This window comes from Rhodamnia argentea, chromosome 10 (genome assembly GCF_020921035.1).
Source record: "Rhodamnia argentea isolate NSW1041297 chromosome 10, ASM2092103v1, whole genome shotgun sequence".
NCBI lineage: Eukaryota > Viridiplantae > Streptophyta > Magnoliopsida > Myrtales > Myrtaceae > Rhodamnia > Rhodamnia argentea.
The window spans coordinates 22,077,397-22,098,296 of record NC_063159.1 but is presented as its reverse complement, the minus strand read 5'-3'; the positions used below and the strand labels follow the sequence as shown (position 1 = coordinate 22,098,296).

The window sequence follows — 20,900 nt, the reverse complement described above, 5'->3', positions numbered from 1 at the left end:
AATATTTTCCGTTGACCACTCATTTTCCGCCTCCCAAACACCGAAAATTAGGAAAAATGCTTTCCAGAAAAATATTTTTCGTGAAACAAACGGAGTAGCAAACATCTTGTTTGGATTTAATTTTACGTGAATTTTATCTATCATAGCCATCGATCTAATGAATATTACGTGAAATTTTGAGTAAATCTCATTTAGATCCTACTCGGATCCCATTAGAAATCAAACAATTTTGATTGTATTGGACCAAGAATTTCCCACATACACGTGGTTTGACCATTGGTGGTTTTTGTGATCGTGATGGGTAATCTATCAATTCCTTAAGGTTCTACAAAACGTTAAAAAGAAAAGGGCATGTTAATTGTCTTTTGGGAGACTAAGACAATGGCAACATTTCTGGGGCTGTACTATACAACACGTCATTTATTTAAATATTCAACGGATCATAGGTTTTCGATGAAAATAAAATGAAAACAAAAAGCTTTAGAGGTCCCTATAACATACTGAGGAGCTTATTATTTTTCGGAAATTAAGGAAAACCCCCGAACTTTAAATATAATACGCCTTTCGCATGCGCTTTCAATTAGTATACACTACACTTCCAAACTTTTTTTTTTGTTACGGCCGTTAAAATTCCGCTTATCTTTTTCATGTGCAATGCACATAACTTATTTAAGGAGTACAAGTGTATTTTCATTTCATTTTTTGAGATAAATTCTCTTACTGTTAAAAAAATAAAAAAGATTATAGAGAATTGGAGAAAAATAAACTAACTAAAATACTAATAATAGAAAATAAATACTAACAATAATAATATGTTTGGAGAAGATTTTTTTAAAGTTTGACAAATGTAACAACTTTAATAGAACTTAATACGAAATTATAAGAAAAAAGAATAAAAAAACAAAAAAAAGGAAAAATTTAATAACAAAAAGATCAAATTTTGAAAATCAATTGTTCATTATATATATTAAATGATAAAGTCATGCATAATTGATTAATCAATGAAAATTAAAATTATAAAACGACATAATATCCTCAACTCATTAAAGCAAATGATTAACCGAAATCCATATCTTACACCCCTTCATGCGAATAGTTGAGTTAACATATGGTCGCACCCCTTTGCCCGTAGTTGACTATTCCCCAATCTCTCTCTCTCTCTCTCTCTCTCTCTCTAACTTCAACAAACGAAAAAATTATCAAAAAAGTCCTAAACCTTTCACACTTTTGTCAATTCAGTCATAAACTTTTTAAATTTGTTGATTTAATCCTAAACATTTTTATTTTGTGCCAATTCAGTCCTATTCGCCGAAAATCGCTGACGTGGATATACTGGTCGTCCTACGTTGCATCATCGACGTTGACATGGATAATTTTTAAATATTTTTATTTGAAAAAATCTATTTTTTTTTTGTTTTTTCCGTTTTTTCTGTTGCTGGTTTAAGACTGAATTGGCAAAAGTGTGAAAGATTTAAGACTTTTTTGACAATTTTCCCTCAACAAACGCTAGCTAAAGACAATTCCGGCCAACTAGAAACGAAGAATTTGAATGGTGTTCTTGCTTTCAAATATTGCAGAAGTTCTGATAAAGCGGGTCACGGTAACATTCCTTACACTTTGAGTATGTTTTCCCTCATTTATCTCTCCAAACCCCTGAGCATAAAGTGTTGTCTCCATTCACAATTGATAAATTGTTATTCTTAATCGAACTACACGAACGTAACACGACATCAGAAGGATAAAGGGATTGGATGATGACTACATCAAATGAATTGATAAGTGTTGAAATTGCGATAGATATTAGGGATTTGATTCTTCAATCATCAATTCCGCATCTCACACCCCTTCATACGAATAGTTGAGTTAACATATGGCCGCACCCGTTTGACCATAGTTGACTAATCGCCAAGCACTCTCTATCTCTCTCTCTTGGACTTCAACAAACCCTTGCTAAAGGCAAGTCCGACCAACTAGAAACGAAGAATTTGAATTGTCTTCTTGGTTTCAAATCTTGAAGAAATTCTAACAAATTGGATCATGATAACATTCTTTACACTAGTCTGTTTTCCCATCTTTATCTCTCCAAACCCTTGAGCATAAAGTGTTGTCTCCATTTGACAATTGAAAAATTTTTATTCCTAATGGGCCTACACGAACGTAACACTACATCAAAAGGATAAAGGCATTGGAGGATGATTAATTCAAATGAATTGGAAAGAGTCAAAATTGCAAGAGATATTAGGGTTTTGATTGTTCAATCGTCAATTCAACATCTCACACCCTCATGCGAGTGGTTGAGTAAATAGATGGTCGCACCCTTTTCACCGTAGTTACTAATCCCAAAACAAACACACACACACACACACTCTCTCTCTCTCTCTCTCTCTCTCTGACTTCACCAAACCCTAGCTAAAGACAATTCTGACCAACTGGAAACGAAGGATTTGAATGATCTTCTCTCTTTCAAATCTTGAAGAAATTATGATAAATCGGGTCACGATAACATTCCTCATACTTATCCGACCCAAAAAAAAAAAAAAAAAACATTCCTTACACTTTGAGTCTGTTTTCCCATCTTTATCTCGCCAAGCCCCTAAGCTTAAAGTGTTGTCTCCATTCACAATTGATATATTTTTATTCCTAATCGACCTAAAGGTAACGCAACATCCAAAGGATAAAGGGATTGGAGGGTGACTACTTCAAATGAATTGATAAGAGTCAAAATTGTGAGATATGTTAGGGATTTGATTCTTCAATCGTCAGTTCCACATCTCATATTGAGTTAACAGATGGTCGCACCCCTTTTGATCGTAGTTGAGAGAGAGAGAGAGAATACATTTGATATCTTGTTCTATCTGACCTGACAACCAAACATGAATGAACAAAGTTATTCATCCAGAAATTTGTTAAGATGCATGTGTATAGTAGGCGAAAAAGTTTTATATTGGAGAATTGACGAGGAATTCAGTAGTTATATTCAAGATATAGTTTACCGTTTCGAATAAAGATATGTTAATCAATTGGGTATGCTAATAGTCTCTCGTCGAGGTTACTTCTTTGTAACCACTTCAACATGAAAATTTCGGGTTTTTGCTGTGTGTCCATATCAGTCGAATTAGAGTCAAAGCATAGACGGTAGAGACTCGGTTTTATGCCGTGTATGATCTTCTCATTGAACATCTCGGGATATTTTTAGATTAAAATTTGTTTTGGAGTTGTACCCTAATTAAAATCAACGAAAACAAGACAATTAGTTAAAATGTATGATCAATCATAAGATCGGACGCAGCCGAGGGCCAGAAGTAGCAATTGTTCGCCCTGACGTCAACCATTTTAAAAGTCACCAAAATGGGACGAAGCCCGACATCTTGATAATCAATTGGAAATCATAATGTGTGATTTAGCTCGATCTTCTAACAAGTACAAGAATAATTTGGAAAAACCCCCAAAAGAAAAAGAAACAAAATAGAAGAAACTGGATGTGTGGTGCGTATGCAAGTACGTCGCATTGGTAACCACCACTTTGTTTTTATCCGAAACTCGCTAGTTCGGTCCGATTGTTGTCTGCCTACAAATACACATAAACCACTTCAATCCACACGCATCAGGTAAGGCGGGAAAATTACCGAAAAAATCCTAAACCTTTTGACAACTTACCAATTTAATTCAAAATCTTTTAATGATTTGTTTCAATTTAGTCTTAAACCTTTTTAGATTATGCTAACTTAGTCCTAAATCTTTTGAAATTTTTTCATTTTAGTCTTAAACTTATTATTTGAGTAATTAGTTGAAAGAGCTAAATTGGTAATTCGTTAAAAGGTTTAAGACTAGTTTGGAAAATAATTAAAAGATTTATGACTAAATTAACATAATTTAAAGGTTTATGACCGAATTGACAAGTTGTCAAAAGGTTTAGGACTGAATTGATACAAATACAATAGGTTTAAGACTTTTTGGATAATTTCGCCAGGTAAGGTTCCATCCACAAGGGGACGAACGTGACCCCCAAGATCAATATGAGTAGGAACGCAGTGATCAGAACACAAAATTTACTCGACCAACCTTCCGAGAGCCGTAGCCTCCATTTTTAACTTTTACCTCAAGTCCTAGATTCCAATTCATACACTTTTTGTAACCTTGTGTTCTAACGTCACATACATTAATTTAATTTGCCATTTATGGAATACTAGATTGCAGTATGTTCCGGTGCCAGCTTTCTGATTCAGCTTGAATAGCGATCCTTATTCTTATATCCCAAAAAGATATATTGGGTCGGTAACAACTTATAGCGACCGGTGATAATCAGAACAAATGAACAACAATATAAAATTAGAAAAATATGAAGCTCTTGACGGCCATTAATGTATACATAAATATATAAAGATTTCTAATTGTGGTGATGTCGGTAAATTAATTGATAATATGGTGGGTCATCAATATAATCTATGACTTAAGCGTCATTTTCAGTGCCCATTGATAAGCTTTCTTTTCCAACTTGGCGACCATCTCATTAGTCTATATTTCTTGCCGGCGACCGACCACTTCCATGCAATGCTAAGTGCTTTTTAATTAATAAACAAGAATATCTCGAGGGTCTAGGTGTAAAAAATAACGAAAATATCTCCTCAAATGTAACTCTATAAAATAACAAACCCTAATTTATACACAAAACTCCAATTTGCTTTAGAATACCATGTGCCGAGCTCGACACGTACTTAGTGAATCATGACAAGATGATAAGCCTAGGGTTTGCTTTGAGCTTACGTGAAAATATCCTTTGGTCTGGTCACTTTCGTTTCATGTTTCCAGGCAGTGTTCATATGTTGCCCATGATAATGACCTGGGGGGATGCCGCATGTCCTTGTCGGAAAGATAGTTTGTGGAGAAAAATTCAAGAGAAATAGATGGATGAGAAAATCCAAGCTAAATAGGTTTAAAATTTTTTGGACAATTTTTTCGTTAATGTGATCACGTGGTATCTAGCTAATACAGGGAAAAAGAAATTCTAATGCGAGATATGGTCTTTCCTTTTTTAAGCATACTTCTCGAGATAAGCTGGTATTATTTGGCCAAAAAGAAAAAGTTAATACCACCAATCACATTTACTCAAATTAATTTTTACATCATATAAAATTTCAAACTGATATACCCATGATAAAATCTATGGAAATCTTAGGAAATCCGAGGACAAATTGAGGCAAAGTTAGGGATTTTAACAAATTTTCAAAAAGCGAGGAAGATCTTAGGGCATAATTAGCAAATTTTAACATATTAACGAATCTCATTATGTGCACCGGCCACGCTTTCGTAACTCCGAATACTTGGGTCATGCAATCAAGCTCCCTTCTGCCTTCAATCCACAGATTTTATTTCCTTTTGCCGCATTGAGTCCTTAATATTTTGACAAATTGTCAATTAAGTTTTATTGATCGAAAATCGCCGATATGGATGCTGGACATTATAAGTGACATGGCCGGATGTGGATAATTTTTTTTTAATTTTTATTTCTTTTTTTTTTCATTGTGTTGGTGAGGGTCGTCGATCGTGCTACATAGGACGGTTGGTGTCCTCATCAGCACTTTCCGGCTAGTAGGACTCAATTGACAAAATTTTCACAAGGTTTATGACTCGGTTGGTAAAATTAAAAAAGTTTAAGACTGAATTAGCAAAAATGCAATAGATTTAAGACTTTTTGGACAATTTTCCTCACATAAGATATTCAACACAACAAAGACCGACGTACAAAAATAGGGCTAGATCACCATAAATGTGAATGACCATTGAAGTTTTTAGAAAGTGGATTTAGGATCCGTTTGTTTCGTAAAAGAAGAAAGATATGAAAAATAATTTTCGTAAAAATGATTGCTCGTCTTGGTGAAAATAACTAGTCAATGAGAAATATTTTCAGCATTGATAACAATTTATGTCTAAACATTTTTCATGAGTAATGAAAATATTTTTCATTTATTGACTTATGTGAGCAATACAAGCGGTCATTTTTAGTAAAATACTTTCAAAATCCTTCATTTTTCGTGTAACAAACGGAACCTAGAATTATCTGTTTAGTTTTTAATTCAAGAAACCCGAAAACCTTTTTGTCCCTATCTCTCTCCATTGGGTATATGCGAAGGAATCTTTTAAGTTCTATAATTTTTTTTTCGGCCGTAAATTTCTATAAGTTAAATGACAAGAGAAAGGGAAAATTACCCAAAAAGTCTTAAAACTATTACAATTGTGCCAATTCAATGTTAAGCTTTTTTTTTTCCCGATTCAGTTCTAAACCTTTCAGAATCGTGCCACTTGAGTCCATCCGGTGAAGTTTGGCCGATCGATGTTGATGTGGATGCCGACCGACAGGTGATCAAATAGTTTAATATTTTTTAAAAAAATTTCATAATTTTTATGTTTTTTTCTTTTCTTTTCTTTTTTTCCCTCCGATCGGTTGCCATAGTCCGGCAACAGCGAGGTCGAGCCCCGCTATGGACAAGCGAGGCTCGGCCTCGCAAGCCTAGATCTAGGCTAGTGAGGTTGAGCCTCGCCATGGTTGGGCGAGTCTCGACCTTGCAAGCCCAGATCTGGTAGAGCCTCGCCCGGCCATAGCGGGGCCTCACCTCACCCGGCGATAGTGAGGTCGACCCTCGCCATGGCAAGGTGAGGGTTGGCCTCTTCGGCCGTGCCTCCGGCCGGTCGTCGGACTATGGCGACCGGCTAGAGGTGGGGAGGGGAGGGCGAATTAAAAAAAAAGGAAAAAAAATAAAAATTACGAAAAAAATCATTAAAAAAATTCAAAAAACATATTAAAATATTCGATTGCCGGCCAGCCGGCGTTCATATCAGCACCGGCCGGTCAAAATTCGTTGGATGGACTGAAATGGCACAATTGCAAAAGGTTTAGGGCTGAATCGGCCAAAAAATGGTTTATGATTCAATTGGCACAATTGCAATAGGTTTAGTGCTTTTTTGGTAATTTTCCCCAAGAGAAATAAGATGCAATAGTGTCACGATTCTGAACCTGGCTAAGGTGACAGACTTTCGCTCTATTCCAGAAAAGGTCATGCTTAAATATTACATACCCAAATCATATCAACTTGTTTGACACAATCAAAAAATAATGTACAGCCATCGTCCCATTAAAGTTAATTGAAAATTGACCTGTCCATTATGCTTAGTTAAACAACAAGTGTATCAACTTAATCACGAGTTGCACCTAGTTAGCGATTAACATATTGTGTGTGGATTAGGTGCATGTTATGGGTTCGTTTTCCCGCCCTAAGTATGAATGATTCTATGCTTAGGTCCTGACTCGTTACACTATTGATGGGAGTTAGTGCGGTATTTCATGCGCTTAGAGCCACTGACTCATTTTTGCATCGTAAAAAAAGGGGCGTATCAATTTATTTAATCAATGGCATCAATGGGCAGTATCCTAAGAAGCACGGACACTCTACGGGGCATCCGTGTCGGGTACCAACACTCTCCGGCACACGACTGTCACATGGTCAACAAGTGTCATACATTCGACATGTGATCGGTGTTCCGGATACACAAGCGACACGCGAGTCCAACATCTCAATGCGTCATAATACATGTATAGGAGAGTCTAAACGACTTAGCAATAAAACCTTTCATGCTGCCAATTGAACAAACGGAAAGGATAGACTTTTTGAAGAGCCAGGTTAATCACTAAGCTGCTTGTTTGTTGTTTTCCGAAGCAGATTACATTATTCTCATGGGTAAAAGAGTGAGAGTTACATGAGCTGGATTTACGTAATTCTGATTGCCTCTTTTCCCACTCATAAAAAGAAAAATTCAGAACCTTTTTTGCTTTCCCGCTGATATTTAGAATGTCAATCAAACTTTCACAAAATTAAGACGAAATTATATGTGAATCTATGTAACACTATGATCTATGTTCTATCAAGTAAAAAGTACACAGTAAAAGCCGGCCCGAACTGGGCACGGATTGCCCGGATGGATTTAATCTAGTATCTTATGTTCAATGTATTGGGGTAATCGTGTAAAAGAAAAATGATGGTTTCGCTGCGACGATGTACGAGATGAATCGTTGTGCTTTTTTTTTTTAACTTTACACAAATAACATGTCCATCTTGATAAGATCCAAAATAGATCAGGAGCACGAATCATCGGCACACTCGAAAGTGCTCGAGTCTACCGAACAGATGGAAAAACACATGAGCCTGCTCCCACCAGTTTTGATGACTTTTCTTTACAGTTGGATTCAACCATGAGTCATTCGACGCTCCTGTTTTTTTTAGTGCTTCTCAATGTCTGTCGCTGGTCTTGCCCCCGCCTCGCAGGAGGGCATGTGCTCTGTCTGAGCGCATAGTGTTTGCCAAACTTAGAGAGAACAGTTTCTTGTTGGTTGGCTGGTCCTACTACTTCGATTTGGTGAATTCTAATGATGGATTGAAAGGGGGGAAAAAGACTATTAAAAGGAGTGAATATTGTTGCTGTCCCCGTATGTCATCTTACAACATACAATTCGATTTCTGACATGGTCTATTACCAAGAGCAGTATTCTCTAGGGATGAGCATACACCAGGGAGGGCCGATACGAAGTCAAAATCCACATTTGCGAGACCTAAAACTACACCGGGTTGTTTCTCTACAACCTGATCCAGTTCACACTCAAGCGGGCATTGTGGCATATGTCAAGCCCCTACTAATGCGAGATCTCGGTAACTCTGTTTGCTTCCAGCGCTCACAGCGGTCGCCCAAAATATAAGGAAAGAAGAAAACAGGTAGGTCCAGCATGAATGGAGCTATTTCTGATAGCATATCTGACTTGATTCATCAAAGTGATTCCATACATTCTCACAATCAAAGGGCTTTAGGGACTGAAAAGAGACCAGAGATCAATACAGGCCGTGCTCTTTCACATTGTACACTGGTTTTTGTTTATTTTGCGAGGCTCATCTGACATAGTACAACCCTCCTGCTGTTCTAGCATGGAGTTGAAGATGTCATGTTCATGCTCAAACATGTCAAAAGTTCAATCATGCTTCCAGCATTTACCCTAAGACTATGGGCAATGAGCAATAGAGGAGATGCATCTTGAAAATCTCAGGAAACATGATTTAAGAAGATATACCAAGGCACCTGTATAACCAGCAAGAACAAACTCACCTCTTGAAATCACAGAAATTTGGGGAAAAGAATCGCAGCATGATGACATGATCTCCAGCAATTTATTTTAAGGTTCTGTTTATCGTCATTATTATGGCATTCTCCATGTACAGAGTCCATAGGCAATTGCAAATGCGTTCCGCGCACTCCATTTCTACACAATCCAAAGCAAACCTTGTAGATTGTGGAACTATTTGTCTGCCGAAACAGAGAATGGAATGTTCTAGAGCATACTCTTGCGTATCAGATGCCCAGAGGAGAACGATCAGAGCTCTAAAAAGAAAATACCAAAACTAACTTTCAGCAGAATCAGCAGTATGCATCAGAAGCACAGCACCAATGTTCGATGGCAATATAGGATCAAAGAGATATTGGTAGGACGTGCCGGAAACTGATAGGAAAATCTCGGAACACAACACAAACTGATAAGGCTCTCTTATTGAGCTAACACTGTTAAATGTTCACATAGGCCAAGAGTTGCAGCTCAGTTCATCTGGAGAGATGGTTGTTCCCGATCTCCAAGATGTGCGGGAATTTGTCAGGTTAATATCGGTGTATAAGTTGCTTGTACGCGTCATTATTCTTTGAATAGTGTTCAATCTCTGCCTGCAAAAACATGTGCATCTTCAGTACATTCATTGAAGCAGTAAATATCCAATTCATTGTGCATCCCTTGACACGCACAACAGAATCAGCCAAAACAAATTTACAAGCTGGACTGGTGAAATTAAAATTAGATTGTCATGTTGATGGATAACTCAATACCACTAGGGGAAGACCGCATTTTCCAAGTCACACATCACTCAATTCTCTGTAAGAAAGGATTTTCCAGTTATCTGCTCTGTGCCACTTTTATATCGTTGACTTTAAATCTTTAAGATTTCGAGGTTGAAAGTGGGAGTCATCCCCATCTGTAATGAACTTACATATCCCAACTGAAAAAACACGCACGCACACATCCACACACAATGGCATTTTCCAGCGATGTCTTCAACAAATTTGTCGATTATAAAATAAAAAAACAGTTTGCATAAAGATAGTTATTGGATTGTCAAATAGAGGACATCAGAATCTAAAAATGTTCACATAGTAAAGCCCAAGCTAGTTGTAACTTAGATATTTTATTAGTTGAAGTAGGCATAAAGATTATCAGAGAAATAATATCTATGACGGATTCAAATGAATTTTGGAGGACAAAGGGATGATTGCAGCATTGAATTGATGATCGCTACTTGAACTGTTTTCGATTGTTTTAGCTGTCTTTTTGCACCACAAAGAAACACACCATAACTTATCAGAGATGAAACAGAGCCTACCTCAGTTCAGCCATAAGCAGATCAAAGCAATTCCAGTAATTTCATTAACCAGATATAATGTTTAAACAAAACTGCCATCAAAACATGTGACTTTACATTAACTTTTCCAACCCAAAAACGAAAATGAGTGGGCAATGAACAGGCCTTTGAATGTGCTTCACAATTGTTTGACATTACCAGATATGAACCATGCAGTAATATATTCAGAGGAAGAAACGGTTTAAGCGTTGACACACGAAACTTTCTCAAGTCGTTAGTACATAGCAATCACGAACTGGTCATTTCTAAGATTTTTGTCAGCATAAGGAAAGGATACACTGGACATACCTTGCGAATTCCAGTTATGGCTGTCAAAAGCTTCTCACCAAGGAGGTCCTTAATAACACTGTCCTCTTGGAGAGCTTCTAAAGATTCAGCAAGTGATTTAGGCAGCCTTTGAAGCTTTCCTTCGAGGCTAGATGGATTAGTATCTGTCTCGTTAATGCATTATTGAAGCGTCAGTTGAAGACAAGGAAATTGACCTTAAAATTTCCCAAATGGAAAACAATTTTAAGTAGGAGTTCAACTAATTCCAAGAAAGAAATGCATGTTCAGCTTCTCGGAGTGGTAATGATGCGAGAAGTCCACTACACAGAGACTGGTTGCAGGGATAGTAAAGACGCTTCATTCAACCATCCTCTAGACAGTCGGAGGCAATTAGCACAATGGTCTTTCAGCAGCAAATGCGCCTTTTGACCCCGGGCCTCCAACATTTAGTGACATTTGATAAGAGATTAAAAAGATCAAAAGCAGTTAATGAAAAACCCAAAGAATCTTTATCTATGTTAGGACCAACCAAGACTGACAAAACCACATTCCAAGCAACGTAACTTTTACAATTGAAGCCAATTCTTTCAAAAGCCTTCACCAAGAATTGCAGAAAAAACGATACCATTGCAACTGAATGTGTTCTCGTGGAAAATTTCAACATCAGAGGAAAGTTGTTTTACAAATGAAACCAATTCTTTCAAAAGCCTTCACCAAGCTATGAATTGCAGAAAAAAAAAAAACACCATTGCAACTGAATGTTTTCTCGTGGGCAATTTCAACATCAGAGGAAAGTTGTAAGCCTCACTGATAAGCATCACACTGGGCATATAGAAGGTCAGTACATATTATACTTTTTGATGAATTCCACCTAACACTAGACAAGAAAAATAGAAAGTGAAATACATCAAACTATCCCATTAAAAAAAAAAAATTAGCATGCACTATTGCTGTTGAAATTGAGTGCAAATCCTTTTATTCTGAAAGCTTGAGCTATTTGAGACAATAAATATTAGAGTTTTTAAACACTCCACGTTACTTCCCCCTTGTGCGAAAGCTTTTGGGATGATAAAAGTCTCGAGCATGTGAGCCCTCCACGTTAGAGTTCAGTGAAAAACCATTTGCTCTAAAAACTAAAACAAATAGAGAATGTCATAGGTTACATTTTTACCTTAACAGTTGATAAATTGATAGGATCTAAATGCCTGAGCTTTCTGAAAACCCAAAATAAGGGCAACACATGGTACAGTTATTTTGAGCTCCACCAAACAACAATGCTGGTAATCCCATGGGGTTGGCTTACTAGTTAAGAACCAAACATGTGTGAGTGAATTAGGCTAGGAGCACAACACGCGTTGATTTTCCATATTATCAAATGCTGGGCCACCACTCGGCTTCAGCATGACCTAATGAAGTTATCAAGATATTTCAAGGACCAGGTTTACCTACCAAAGTGAGTTTCGTGATTTGTTACGGTAAAGAAAGAAGGAAATTGAATGTAGTAGAAAGGAACATAATTTTACACAAGAAACCAACGTTTTTATATGAAGTACAAGAACTATGTAATCTTACCAACAGGTTCAGGCAATGAAAGGTGGTTCCGTAGGCCATCAATACCAGCAGTAATTATAGCTGCCAATCCCAAATGTGGATTTGCACACCCATCAAATGATTTGATCTCGAAATTGCTCACTAAGCCATCTGTTACTCCAGGTGGGCATGCTGTCCTCAGTGGAGCTTCTCTATTTTCCTTCCCCCAGCATTGATATGCACCACTCCACATATTTGGTTGTATTCGGTCATAGCTACACATAACAACCGTTAAGTATGAGACATAAATCCATGAACATTTCTTTTCTGCCAACTGCAAGAAACTAGTGGCGAGATTATAATGCAGATATTCCCTCCAAGGTGATTATAATGCAGATATTCCCTCCAAGGTGAACTTAAAACAACCTAGTACAGGACCTTTTCTGTGTGATTTCTAAGAAAACTGTTTCAATGATGTAGAGGTCATCATAGTTTCACAGATTTGACCTAAAGCTTCTTGTGGACAGATAAGACAAGCATCATGATGTTTGTGCACATTGATGGTATCCTGAATGATCATTTATGCTCTATTTTTTCCCCTGAACTGATCATGACTACTAAATTCGCACTGAAGCTCTTTTACAGGATATGTACATTTCAAATTGTTGTTATACAAGCTTCAAACGAGAATTGTGAAGAAAGAACCTGAATCGTATTATTTGTCTGCTTTTTGGTCATCAAGAGTTTGAATCTTATTAATCGAGTTACTTTTCTAGCCAACGTTATTTTTGCTAAGAAAATACCACCATAGTGAAATGGAAGGAATTGCTACTCGGGTTCCACCTGCCAAAAGTAATGGCTTCAAAGAGACATGTTAGTACTGAGTTCTTTTAGTGAGGATAACATGCATATGCAAATCTCATATTTAGCAGCAGTCAGAAATTGTATATGTAGAACCAAAAACAAGCTGTTTTGCAGCCAAGACAAACAAAAAGACAATTAGCATTCTGAATATCCAAGTGCACACATCTACTGAAACTTAGCCTCAGCATTGAATTACCAATCTCTAACTACAAAAATACAAAGGCACTAGAAAACATTCAGTGAAGTGGCAACCTATTAGGCACTGGAGCAGTAATTGCCAAAATAGAAGGGAGATGATATAGGACCCCTGCCATGAACTCCTCCCCTGTCATGGACATGCCATGCTGTGACGATCCATCAGATGCCATGAAAACATTTTCTCCATTCTGCCACAGACTTAAATGTACATGGGATCCAGATCCAATATCATACAAGTCATACCTACAAAATAAGAACCATTTGTTGCACTCATGTAATATCATGATGGAATGATAGTGAGACACATTAAACATAGCCTCCACTTTTCAATAATACAGAGTTTTTACAAGTTATTCAACGGCTTATGATAAACATATTTAATAAATATGAAGTCATTAATTTATTTCAAAGATGTATGCAATCGAGTAAGATGTGTACTTTCAATTTCCTGCCTAAAGCTGACAGATCAATGAAGATCTATAATTATGAAGAAGAATAGAATGAAAATAAAAAAACCTACTTGGGAACAAAAGTTGCTAACAAGCTGTGTTTCCTTGCTACAGCCCTCACAACTTCACGAGTGAAAATCAAATTGTCAGCAGCACTGCCGCAGGGCTTATGCCCAAGAGCCATTTCAAACTGGCCTTTCCCAGCTTCAGCATGCAACTAAATACATTGCAGAGAAGACATTCTAGTAAGAGCATTGCAATTGTTACCGCAGAAACATGCACCTATGCAGCAAAGGCAAATGTATGGAAAGAGATATAGGGAGAGGCAGCAAATGCAACAGCAGTCACCAGAAAAGTAACATGGGATCTATTTCATGCGATGTCACTTGACATTATACTAATCAGAGATGCAAAACTATCAAAATGTAAGACAATATGAGCTAGCACTAGCAACTGAATGCCGCTCAACATCATGGCACCTCTACTATCAGAAAACCACTATGATAAGCCCCAACAATTCGCAAAGTTTACATTGGTTAAAAATATAGATGGGTCTAAAATAGTCCCGGTTCCAATTTCTTTCGAATTTATTTTACGTACAATCAAAGTTCTTCTTTTCATCAGAAAGCTGCGATCTGCTGAATGAAAGTGGAAGGTCTGAGACCATTAGGCACTTCTAGCTCTACTGATAGAAAAAAGGCCTTAATGCTTTCTATGCACAGAGTATGAGCACGTACTACCTACAAATAAGATCCTTCCACACGTCATACAGAATAATATATTAATTTGGAATGTTGAAAAGATCTCCAACTCCAAGTGTCATATGTCTACACAAGCTGGAGGCTTGGGGCCAAGTAGGTTAATATCCCAGTCAAATTTGGTAAATCCAAGCAAGGCGAGTTGGGTCAGAAGAGTCCATCTTTCATTTCAATACAGCAAAAAGGTTAACCATAACACTGAGCATTGAGCAACCTCATTTCTACAGCGCCACATTGCAAATCAGCATTGAAAGCCATTGGTTTAATGAAGTACCTGTTCAACTGGGATATTCAAAGAACTCAGTGCAGCAAAAATCTCATGAAATAATGACCTAGCTGCATCGTATCCTGATGTAGAACAATATGGTGTTGAGTCCACTGGCAACCAGTCTTCTTTTCCCTCCCTGTGCAACTCAAATGCTTTAATATATAATGTCCTGCTGCAGAGCCATTTGGATGTTAAAAGTAAAGATGCCGAAAGTACCTTAGCACGCTCTTCAAGAGATAGAACTCATTTTCAAACCCTGCATTCATCACCTAAAGGTACAGATTTTGAATTGCTCGTCACTTATAGCAGCATTACAAATGAGATTGAGATTCCATCCACCTTACCAAGTTAAATTCATCTTTCAGAACCCTGGAAACCCTTCTTAAGGCCTCTCTAGGGCAGAACTCCCAAGCTTCTCCCGGTCTGATATGCATATCAGCCAAAACCATTTCCTCACGTGGCTCCCTATTAGGAAAGTAAAGAGAAAATATAAAATAAGAGATCAATTTACTAGTAGTATTCATATCATGGCTAATAACAAGCCGCGGATCACAAAACATAAGTTTAGCCCGCACCAAAATTTCAGAACAATTTGGACATACTGCACAAAAGACTAACTTTTAAATGAGATACATCCCCGACCCAAAAAAAAAAAAAAATGATATACATCTGTTTCAATGACTTGCATGAAAGTTTTAGATGAATCTCCCTTATTGTTACCTCACGGTCGATATTGAAGGAGGACTATACAAAAATTCAACTTAGAAGATATCGAGAGAAAGGCACACTAGCACAAGCCCAGTGTGTGACAGCTATTTACTGGTAATCTATCAATGTACTGTTGTCCACTCAGCCTTAAACATCTATTCTTTTCCTAGAATATTACCCTTTATTTCCTTCTTCGAGGAAAGATAGGGATCATTTCATGCAATATAACTTCTTCTGTCATAATTTCAAAATCTCACTACCATAATATCTTAATTCAGGATTGTCCCCTGAAAACTCTCTTATAGATAACGATGCAACCTATGAGCACTGTCCAACTATGGAGTGACTCCCATGCCTCACCATTTGACAAACCTAGTTAAGCATACTGTCCATGCTGTCATGGTTCATAATTTGGTACCAAACAACTCCACAAGTAGCCAATGTCAATATAAAGCTTAAGCAGCAAAATGAAAGGAACTCTCAGATGAAACAGAAACTCTTCAGATGAAACATTACTATTACTATACAATCAAGGATGGCTGGTTGGCCAAAAAACCTGGTCATACCATGGTATTTGCCATTTTGTTAACAAATCAGGTATCAATCTGATCTCACCCACCCCAGTCAGATTAGTGTCTTCAGCTGGACCATCAACAAATGAACACATCCCCATACATGCATGCGTCAAGCCCACTCCATTTTTCACAACAACATCATTGAAGCGTTTTGCAGGGACAACCTGAAAATATCACGATCAGGAGTCAGGGAAATAAATTACCAACACTTTCATATATAGGATAATTATTCTTTCCAAAGAGAAACAGTTTATGAACTTATGGCCCTAGATCAAGGAAAAAGAACTGAATCAGTTCTGAATCTTTTGCACTCCGAAAATTAAGTTACCAGAAATTCTTGCAAGCTTATTTTTATAATCTGGTCAAGAAACAGCTTAATCCAAGTCCATATAAGTCGACAACAACAAGAGATGTTAGTTTTTCCCTGTTTTTGTCTGTAAAATAAGCAGCCTTCTTTCTTGATATTGAGAGACCAGAAGCCAGTCGAGATTCTTTCGCTCATTTACTGTAGATATCAGAACGCGGTCATCTAAAGATAAGATGCAACATTAAATGCTAATGCATAATAGAGGCCATGGTATAGACAAGACAGGAATGGGAGAATGGCTGTAATTAGATAATGAAGTGCTGCATTCCAGCATCACAGCGATGCACAAACATTGCAATCTTCAAGCAGATTGCTAGTAGTAACTAGTGAAGGGACTTGCATACTATGTAAATAATACGAAAGGCAGTTTGCTCTAATCCAAGATTAGGAATTGGGGCGCTCTACAAGGCAACTTTGGCTTAAGGAAGCTGCACATGAATCATTAATTCAACAGAAAAATTCTAGTTTCTTTTTTATCTCAACATACAAAATGAAAGTGAGACTAGATCTCAGCTTATCTCCATTGCATGAAAGAGAGACAGAGACCTATTTTATGGTCACATCACCAATACATAAGACAGATTTGGTGATGAGCAGGATTAATCCAAGTGCACACTCAAAGTTGTTCAAAAGTAAAAAAAAATTTCTCCCCAAAAGGTACACCTGGTACATCACTATCCTGTGGTAGAGAGCTTCATGCAAGAACAGAAACATCCCATAAGTTGTTCAAGAGCCGCAATAATCAATTATCTACCATCTTTTTTGAAGCCTATACCGAATCTTAATCTATTGTACTGCATGGAAAATCCAAACTATTGAAGTTTCTAATTGGTTACACTTTGACAACCAATCAAGATGAAGTTGAGCATTTTTTTTTAGGAGGGGGGGGGGGGGGAGGGGAAGGGAAGGGAAGGGAGAGAGAGACTTACACGACATCTGTGCTGTCCAGAAGCATCAACCCAAATGATACGAACAAGCGAGGCATCAATAATAGATGTATTATTGTTCGTCAAAATGGGGGATAGAGAATGCTTTGAAACAAGAGATTTAGGGGCTAAATTCAGTTTGTAGAATTCAGTTGCATTTCTTGCAAATATGTCTTGCACCGCTTCAATAGCTTCAGGAACTGACAAATCACCATCCACGCATGCATCACAGAGAACTGAGAAGACAACTTCACGTGCTTTTCTTGCACCTATAGAAATAAAACCTCGGTAGTGTAAAAGAATTGTCTCTACTGGACAATATGAAAATTTATCTCCAAGAAAACAATTCAGAGAGAGGCTTTTTTTTTTTCCACTTAAAGATAAGTACTTTTTTTGTTTTCCCGCCAAAATTTCAAAATATTATTAGATATTGAAAATTATGAGAAAATTATATGTGAATTGTTGTGTTAAATATATATTAAGAAGTTTCAAGTGTTCTTTTTTTTTTTTTTTTTTGGTAAGGAAGAAAGTTTCAAGTGTTTCGGCTTATAAAAACTAAAAGTGCATTTGCTGCAAGATTCAAATTAAGTGAAAACTAAAATGGAAAAGTCAAATCAGACATGGTGATTCACTTAATTGACGCCCTTCATCTATATTTGTCTGACTTATACATAGAACGGATTGAGAACAGATGAGCCAAAAAATACAACGCTATTTCTCAAAAGCGCAATGACTTCAGCAGAGCTTTTCAAAATATCAAACCATTGAGCCAATTGTTCCAGGTGGAAATAATTAGATCATACTAATTATCCAAAACGGTAAAAAGCAAGAGCCAAAAAGATCCCAGGATTTCAACCATAGACAAAAATATGGGTTACGGTGATTATGCAAATCTTGATTTTTAGCTTTGTCATCATTTTCAGTGGACTAAAAATCCTCAGAAGAGAAATCATTTGATCTTAGAGGAATGAGATACCTGAGTTGCCAGTCATGGATAAGATAGAGAATACATAGTAAGAGGCTTCTTGTGTATAGAAAATCATGAGTTACTGAATGTCTCTCAAATTAATTATCTTTACATACAAATAATAAGATCCAGACACCAAGCAAAATTTTGATTCTGTTTCACTTTCTTCCCTCAAAGGTCAATCTAGTTATGCTGGTTTTGGACATTTTTATCTATCATTAATAGGTTTTAACCTCCAATTAGGCTTCACTGAGACATCAAAACCAATGGGAAAGTTTCAAATAAGGGCCTAAAATGGGGTCGTTTCTCAACAAAGAGTATAGTGGACTTTGTCAAATAAGGGCCTAAAGTGGCCAACTTCGTCTCAAATAAGGGCCTAAGCTTGCAAGTGCCTCTAACATGTCACTTTTCAAGTTATGCTCAGGGGCATTTTCGTCCAGGTGCTTTTTTCTTTTATTTTTTCTTCTTTTCGTTTTTCATTTTCTTATTGGTTGTTCTGAAGGTAAGAAAAAAAAATGCAACTTGTGAGCTGGGGACAAAATGACTCGGACAAAAAAAGATGGTGGCCTCAACCTCATGAAATGTTAGTCTCAGAATTTAAAGACAAAAGTGCAAAACCTTTTGCCCAAATCTGGCAAATTCCCTTTTGGTCTCCCCAGAAAACCGAACAATAGACAAATAAACATATACCGCACAACAATCCCATAACCACCAAACAAAAGTCATATAACCATATCAAACAAAAGGGCAAATCTGTTCTGTTTTGTTTTTGGGAGTTTGGGGATTCCTCAAGCTGAGGAACTGGCGAAAGAGGAAGAGGGGCCAGAAGTAGAGATGGGGAGGCCAAGACAAGGAAGAGACAGAGAAGAGAAAGGCTCTGTATGAGCTTCGAAGTGAGAGACCAGAGCCATTTCTTTGCCTGGGTCACGCCCTCTCCACACAGAATCACCCATGCCTCTGGCCACGTCCATAACCAGTAGTAGAATGGGAATGGCACCATCACACCTAGCCCTGTCATTATGCCCTCTCTCTGTCTCCGCATCTTCTTCTTCATTCTTCTTTAGATGAAGAAGGAGATGAACATAAAAAAGAAAAAGGAAAAATGCTCTTATTTGAAAATTTCCCAAACCAATGCAAGTAGTGCATAGTCACAATTGTTCCATGAGTTGCAGATCACTAAGATGTGGGAAACAAAGGTGGTTGCAGTACGTTTTGCAAGCAAATTGCAAGTAGTGCATAGTCACAATTGATCCATGAATTGCAGATCACTAAAATGTGGGAAACAAAGGTGATTGCAGTAGGTTTTGTAGGCAAATTTAACAAATTAAAGCATTGATTAAAGTGAAATCGCTTCAACAGACCTAAGTAATAAGTTTCAGGACAGGCATAACCATCCGTGCTGAACATCACCTGCATAATTGTATTAGTAAATGCACTATTAGTCCAACCAAAAAGAGTACACATAGTTCAGACTTAAAACTGATTCATGCAGAGGAATATTGACATAGCTTAAAGGAAGAAGGAAAGAGAATAACATCTGTGCAAAACATTAATACATGCCCAGGCACACTTAAGTTAACTAAGTGAATTCATAGCTGTATATAGTCCAAGCCAAATAATACCTTCTTTATTGAAGCCAGATCCAAAAGCTCTTTGACTGAAGATGTCATGCCGTGTACGCTAAGATGTGGAACTGCCAGCCCAAAATCGAGATATACCTAAAAGCAGCACAATATAAGGTGACTCTAAATTGTGAAGGAAGTCTAGAATGCAATTATCTAGAGATCAACAAATTCACCTGATGATAAACAGAGGCCAGATATGATGCTTCCTTCGAAAATGGGTATGAAGCATGTAAAAGGACAATACGGCACCTGGAAAATCTCTTGTCCTCAAGCAGAGTTCTTAGATGAAGGGGATTAGCCAGGCGGAGATCTAATTCTTTGTCTCCATATCTAGACACAAATGAGGAAAAAAGGGAACTCAGTCAATATAGACAACCTATACCAGAAAAAACATGCAGATCTTTAAATGCTGTGTTTGACAACTGATATGTTAAAATAAGCAATTTGTCATGTCTCAAGGTTCATGGGTAAGTTTTTTTTTTTTTTTTTTTTTGGTTAGAATTCATGGGTAAGTTGACAAAGGGAAAATTCCCACAGCTTCATTGAACTAACTTCAGTAGGTATATAAATTAGCCCTCGATAAAAATCCATCGCATAGAAGAAATCAGCAGGTGCTTGGGATAGTGATATAATTATAATTTTTTCAACTTCTTTGACATAACTACACGCTTGGAACATCAACTTTCTGGAAAAGCTAACTTAATGGACCAAGCATTAAGGCCATTCAATAACATAACAAAAAAAAAATATTACCCAGTATGTATCTGCAATGGAAGGTCAAAGCGTACAGCAATCTCCAAACTACGTGTCAAGACATAGTCAATGAAGCTTTTGTTTGTTATGCGGACAGGTTTCCCTAATGGAAAGAGAAATTATCAGTATGCTTTCTTTTCTTC

At 37.2% G+C, this 20,900-nt stretch overlaps 1 protein-coding gene across 1 annotated transcript in view; it reads right to left on the bottom strand.

The window, feature by feature from the left end:
- Positions 1–9,190: 9,190 nt before the first annotated feature.
- The window catches only part of LOC115735087 (protein fluG), a 28,540-nt gene continuing 16,830 nt past the window's right edge, over positions 9,191–20,900 (bottom strand). Inside the window, exons 6-19 of the mRNA XM_030666158.2 lie at positions 20,758–20,860; positions 20,178–20,334; positions 20,002–20,097; positions 19,741–19,789; positions 17,416–17,681; positions 16,111–16,283; positions 15,181–15,301; positions 15,053–15,105; positions 14,843–14,972; positions 13,882–14,027; positions 13,416–13,604; positions 12,342–12,574; positions 10,791–10,933; positions 9,191–9,753 (exon numbers count right to left, since the gene is read on the bottom strand). Coding sequence (XP_030522018.1) covers positions 9,691–9,753; positions 10,791–10,933; positions 12,342–12,574; positions 13,416–13,604; positions 13,882–14,027; positions 14,843–14,972; positions 15,053–15,105; positions 15,181–15,301; positions 16,111–16,283; positions 17,416–17,681; positions 19,741–19,789; positions 20,002–20,097; positions 20,178–20,334; positions 20,758–20,860 — 1,922 coding nt within the window. The 3' untranslated portion in view covers positions 9,191–9,690. The remainder of the gene's footprint in view (positions 9,754–10,790; positions 10,934–12,341; positions 12,575–13,415; positions 13,605–13,881; positions 14,028–14,842; positions 14,973–15,052; positions 15,106–15,180; positions 15,302–16,110; positions 16,284–17,415; positions 17,682–19,740; positions 19,790–20,001; positions 20,098–20,177; positions 20,335–20,757; positions 20,861–20,900) is intronic.